Source organism: Ictalurus punctatus, chromosome 8 (assembly GCF_001660625.3).
Source record: "Ictalurus punctatus breed USDA103 chromosome 8, Coco_2.0, whole genome shotgun sequence".
Lineage (NCBI taxonomy): Eukaryota > Metazoa > Chordata > Actinopteri > Siluriformes > Ictaluridae > Ictalurus > Ictalurus punctatus.
The window spans coordinates 25,293,133-25,299,132 of NC_030423.2; the positions used below are offsets into that span (position 1 = coordinate 25,293,133).

General features: G+C 39.1%; 1 protein-coding gene across 1 annotated transcript; it reads left to right on the forward strand.

Moving 5' to 3' along the window:
• The first annotated feature begins 1,050 nt into the window (after nucleotides 1-1,050).
• On the forward strand, nucleotides 1,051-6,000 carry tmx2a (thioredoxin-related transmembrane protein 2a). The gene is made up of 8 exons (XM_017473781.3): nucleotides 1,051-1,310; nucleotides 1,455-1,515; nucleotides 2,498-2,611; nucleotides 3,223-3,299; nucleotides 3,385-3,491; nucleotides 3,616-3,681; nucleotides 4,082-4,211; nucleotides 5,113-6,000. Exons 1-8 carry the CDS (start codon nucleotides 1,122-1,124, stop codon nucleotides 5,275-5,277), a joined length of 909 nt encoding a protein of 302 aa, XP_017329270.1. The 5' UTR covers nucleotides 1,051-1,121; the 3' UTR covers nucleotides 5,278-6,000.

Consider the following 6,000-nt stretch of genomic DNA (forward strand, 5'->3'; position numbering starts at 1 on the left):
GCGAGTCCAAAGTGTCCGTAATGTGTGAACGTTTATGTGATTGTGCTCTACGATAGATTGGCACCCCGTCCAGGGTGTACCCCTTGCTCCCCGGGATAGGCTCCAGGTTCCTCGGGACCCTGTACGATAAGTGGTATAGAAGATGGATGGATTTTAATGCTTCATATCCTAATACATCTTATTCAAATGTTATGTTATGTTCAAATGTTATGTTAAATTATGTTTCTACTGTCTAGATTTGAATTAAAACAAACCAGCAACAGGTTTTTCTCACCAGGTGGTTAACGTAAACCCTGTATAATCCCTAAGAGCGCTACAGTTTGGGGGCGGGGCTTCCAGGGAGTCAGTTAATATCAGAGAGTTCAAAACACCTATGCAACTGTCAGTTATTCCAGATGTGTCAATTGGCTCATCCGTCATTTTTATTTGGGTGGGGTGTTGGGGGAGAAGACTCTTTTGGTGTATTTTTCAGTGAAACCATTGAGTGCTAGGTAGTTGCGTACTCGTTATTGTAGCATTGTATACTACGAGTAAAATTGAGGAGCATCTAAACAAATACATAAAGGTTGGCAGATCTGAGTCTGTAGGGTATGCTAGGAATGAATTTGAATAAATGTAGTTTTTAAAATTTTTGGAAATCAGGCCGGATTAAGTATGGGAAGTAGCCTTACACTCACTTTCGTAGCAAAAGCAAAGCTTATACGCCTTCTGTGAAATATAGCTGTGGATTACTGAAGTTCTGCAGCTGTTCCTCAGCTAGCAGTCCAACAGCTGTTGAAGACTAAAGACATCTTGAGTTCTGCTAATTACCAGGATATTTTAGTTCAAAACCTGGTTGCCTCTGCCAGGAGGTTTAGACGTGGCCTTAGAGGGATCCTTGAACGAGACAAAATATTTAAATAAATGTTAAATATACCATCCAAATGTCCTTGTGGGGACATATGGTACTCACCAAGATATAAAAACCACGTGCGCGCACACACACACACACACACACACACACACACACACACACACACACACACACACACCTGTTGCTGTCCTATTTCTGTTCACTCCTCTCTCTTCTGCCTTCTCCCTCATTACATACACTTTTTCTTACTCCACAAACTTGCGTGAAAATGGGATTAATCACTGGCCTCTTTGCGTTTTTCTTTCACCTGCCACAGATTTATAAATGGCTCTTAAAGCCATATTACTTGCTGTCATTTCTTCTGTCTGTCGCTTTCCTTGCTGTGCGGAAATGTCCTGGTGTTTGTGAGCACTTACCCTCTCAGAGAGAAGACGGAGACTCCTGCAACTTTGACTGGGTTTGTTAATCAAGCTTCACCCTGCAGTTCACTAAAAACCTATTTTCCCTTTCCCCTCACACACTGTGAAATGTAATTACAACGATTGTTTAGTTTAGATTTATTTGGTTCAAGATAATATTTTCATCCTGATATGTGTTACAGAGGGAGTTGGAGATCCTCATGTTCCTCAGTGCTATTGTCATGATGAAGAACCGTAGAGCGAGTGAGTGTTCGTCTCTGACTCTTCCTCATACACACAAACATGCTGCACGAGTTTACGGCACACGTTATTTATGTTAAGTAGGATAATAATGTGCAGTTAGGAATTTTATGGCCTGGGACAGTTAATATGTACGCCACAATTCAAAAATAATATTCTGACGTTGCTATATTGTTAAAAAGAGAATATATGAGGTGTGAATATAATATCAATCATGAAACCACATACTAATAAGGAAATAAGTCAGGAATAAAACACTTAAAGATGTGCTGTTATAGAAAAATAATCAACAGCAGTTGGTAGTGGTGTGATATCGCTCGACCCGAAGCTGAGGTAAGGTTAATACCCAAAAGTTGACACGAGAACATGTTTTATTCTGCTTACATCTTTTTCATTTACAATTACACAAAGTAATTTGCCTTTTTTTAAAAATGCTTGTGGTTTTTTATTAATTAACAAACACATCATACTTTTCATCCATTTAATTAGAGCTGATGTTGTGGAACAGCCACAAAACAAGCTAGCTCCAGTCTAAGTTCCTAGCAACCTCAGGACTACCTTAACCTCTTCCAAAGCTGCTGACACTGGAGACTCCTTCCAAAAATGTTAAACAAACGTTTCCAACATCAACGATTATGAATTTTTCTTTGTTAAATAACACATTTTATTGTGTTCATTTATTATTAAACTTTTTATGGACAACGTCCCGTACAAGTCCCCAAGAATGAGCAGTCGCTATAGAAACAATATTAGACTGAATGTATTAATATAAACCCTTTATAGAGAATTAATCAACACTACCTGACCAATCCGAGCCGAGAATGCCGGATGGAAGTGCTGTGGTATTATACCTTTAAGAGTAGATTTTCTGTACATGTTTGGTGATATCCTCATGTCACATTTAGATTTGGCTTATTCTGAATGATGAAAGTGTGGGAAACATTCCTTGCTCTCTCTCTCTTTCTCTCTCTCTCTCTGTTATCAGTAACTCTGGAGCAGCATATAGGAAATATTTTCCTCTTCAGTAAGGTGGCAAACGTGGTGTTGTTCTTCAGAGTGGACCTGAGATTTGGCCTTCTGTATATCACGATGTGTGTCGGTAATAAACCCTATAGTATGCATTATATATTATATATTATACATCCACACATTCTGTCCACCAGGTGTCACATACACTATAGAACCAAAAGTATGTAAATACTAACCATCACACCTATGTGTGCTTTTTGAACATCGAAATCCAGATTTAGTCCCTCGAGTGCTGTTATATTAGAGCATTAGTGAGTCAGGCGCTGATGTCAGTTCACCCCAAAGCTGTTCAGAAGGGTTGCGGTCAGGGCTCTGTTCAGTCCACTCGAGTTCTTCCACTCCAACCTTGGCAAACCATGTCTTCATGGAGCTCGCTTTGTTATACTGGAACAGGTTTGTCCCTGTTAGTTCCAGTGACAGGAAATTGTAACACCACAGCATACAAAGGCTTCCTAGACAACTGTGTACTTCAAACCATGTAGCAACAGTTTGGAGAAGACCCATATATGATGCTTAGGTGTCCACATACTTTTGTCGATATAGTGTATCATTCATGCACAGATAAACACATTGTTAACATGAAAGGAATACTATAAATGTGATTCACCATATTAGAATATTTATGTACAGTGTGAAACGCTGATTTAGATTATTTATCTGAATTAATCCCCTAATCTATAGTGTTCCTGATCACATGTAAACCTCCTATCTACATGGGTCCAGAATACATCACCTACTTCAATGACAAAAACATAGACGTGAGTATAGCTCGAAGGACCAAACGAATACGGTTGTTCGGTTTTATCGCTGTAGTCTGAAATGATTGTTATTTTGTGACATTAGGAGGAACTGGAGAGGGACAGTCGAGTAACGTGGCTTGTCGAGTTCTATGCCAACTGGTCTCCGGAGTGTCAGTGTTTTGCACCTGTTTTTGCTGACCTCTCACTGAAGTAAGGACACACACAAGCACTCGATACACAATCAATACAGAGAAAGGAAAAATAGGTTTGAACTAATACTGTCTCTGCAGATGTTATATACATGTAAAATGCAGTTCCTGCTTATGTCTTGCAGGTATAACTGTGCTGGACTCAAATTTGGAAAAATAGACATAGGACAATATGCAGCTGCTGCTGAGAGGTGAACTATCTTGACTTTCTCAATGACTATAGGTGCATCTTGAAATATTAGAATATCGTGGAAAAGTACATTTTTCCTCCTTATAATTTATTTCACACATAAAGTGAAATATTTCAAGACTTTTTTTGGGGGGGTTTGTTTTAATCTCGATGATTACGGCTCATGTAAATCAAAAATCCAGTATCTCGAAATATTTCACTTTATGTGTGATGAATCTAGACTATATGAAAGTTTTAAAAAATTAAATAACGGTAGGGGGGGGGGGGGGTTTCCACGATATTCTAATTATTTTTTTAAAAATACATTGTACATACATACATACTGTACATATACAACTACAAAGTGATATCTATGCTGGATTAAATGGGCAGAACGTTCATAAACATATTTCTGTGCTCAGGTATAACATAAGCCTCTCACCGCTCTCCAAGCAACTGCCCTCTCTGCTGCTGCTGCAGGGCAATCACGAATTTATGCGTCGTCCCCAAGTGGATAAGAAGGGAAGAGCTGTGAGCTGGAGCTTCACAGAGGTAAAGGGTACATCAAATAATAACTCCAGGGGGTGGGACTGGTCACATTTTGTGCAGGAATGGGCAGGGTTGGTCAGAATTGCTTTGGGAACAAGCATGATTGGTCAGAATTGCTTCGGAAGGAAGCAGGTAGGATTGGTCAGAATTGCTTTGGATTGAAGCAGGTAGGATTGGTCAGAATTGCTTTGGATTGAAGCAGGTAGGATTGGTCAGAATTGCTTTGGGAGCAAGCACGATTGGTTAAAATTGCTTTGGGTGGAAGCAGGTAGGATTGGTCAGAATTGCTTTGGGAGCAGAAAGGTTGGTCAGAATTGCTTTGGGAGTTAGCAGGATTGGGCAAAATTGCTTTGGGATTGGATGGGATTTAAAAAAAAAAACAGTACCATACACACCTCTAGATTCTACGTACTTCAGCCTGTGAACTAGAAATCAGCTGAAGCCTGCCATCTTCAAGGACATATCACTTATGTAAATGTACTCAGAGGAATCAATCAAAAGGAGGTTTCTAGATCAAGTGTACACAGGTGCTTCCTTCATGGAAGTCTTTTCTGTGGTAGCATGTGATGCATGTAATGTACAATTAATGTATTTTACACAAGGAACAGGGTGTACAAATATAAACGTTGCATGAAAGTCCATGTAAAATGTACAGTATCTGATATTAACAAACAATTAACACCATGTTGTGTATACGCAGGTTTGTTCTGCCCCATGCAACACACATCTTATGTCTTAGTCTGGGCATCTCATTTGCCAAGCATGTTTGTCCTGATTTCCTCCTGTGCAAGTTTTCCTTCCTTGCATCCTTTGCTCATGTCTTCAGAACAAGGAGCTAAGAAGTGAAGAAAGGAAACAAGGAAAGAAAAGATCGATATTTGTACTCATTTTTACGCTTCTGCAGGAAAATATCATCCGTGAATTCAACTTGAATGAAATACTCGAGAAATGTAAAAAGCTCGGCAAGGGGCGGAGTGAGAAGATAGAGGAGCTGAGGTCCCTCCCACGAGAGCAAGCTGATGGAGATCAACCGCCGATGGAGGAGTCAGAGAGCAAAAAAGAGAAATAAAAGCAGAATCCTGGGAGATTGATGGAAGAATAGATCGCCGGACTTGTACCTCTGTAAAGCAAACGTGGTGAGAAAGGTTATATCTAAATGATTAGTTTTCATCTGTTGTTTTTGTTGTAGATATACCAGCGAGTCTCTAATGGATAGCACAAGAAATTGTGTGTCCTTCTGTGACCATGCAACTTTGTCTTATGTGTGTTACATCTTTAAAGGAGCAGTTTATTATTAACTTTTAGAGCCTGTAGCCTCCTGTGAGGTGAATCTCAATTGCAATGAAATCATGAAATGAAACCACCTGCTAAACCTGTTATACGGCAAATCCATTTTTTATCACCACAGCACTACTGAAATCTTCAATCCGATTGGTCAAAATGTGTTGGTTAATTTTCTATAACAGAAGCTCCAATAGGTTTAGCAACAGCAAAAAAACAAACAAGCTTATAATTGTGTATATGGTAACTGTAAGGAGATATTTGTTTAATATTTATGGAAGGAGTCTCCAGTGTCAGTGCTTAATAATGGAAAGTTTTCCAACACAGGAAAGCTTTCAGGTCAGAGGAGTTTGTGCTTTCTTGTTTCTTCGTTATCTGTCTTTCACTTAAAGCTTTTGTTTATTCAAGACAGAGAAAATTGATGGAGTTACTTTATAGCTAACATATGACCCCAATTCCAGAAAAGTTGGGACGCTGTGTTAAATGTAAATAAAATGAAATGATTTGTAAA

Coding starts and splice junctions, on each gene's coding strand:
- tmx2a (XM_017473781.3), top strand. CDS start 1,122: ATGGGATTAATCACTGGCCTCTTTGCGTTTTTCTTTCACCTGCCACAG. Junction 2,612..3,222: donor GTATATCACGATGTGTGTCG/GTAATAAACCCT, acceptor CCTAATCTATAG/TGTTCCTGATCACATGTAAA. Junction 3,682..4,081: donor TATGCAGCTGCTGCTGAGAG/GTGAACTATCTT, acceptor TTCTGTGCTCAG/GTATAACATAAGCCTCTCAC.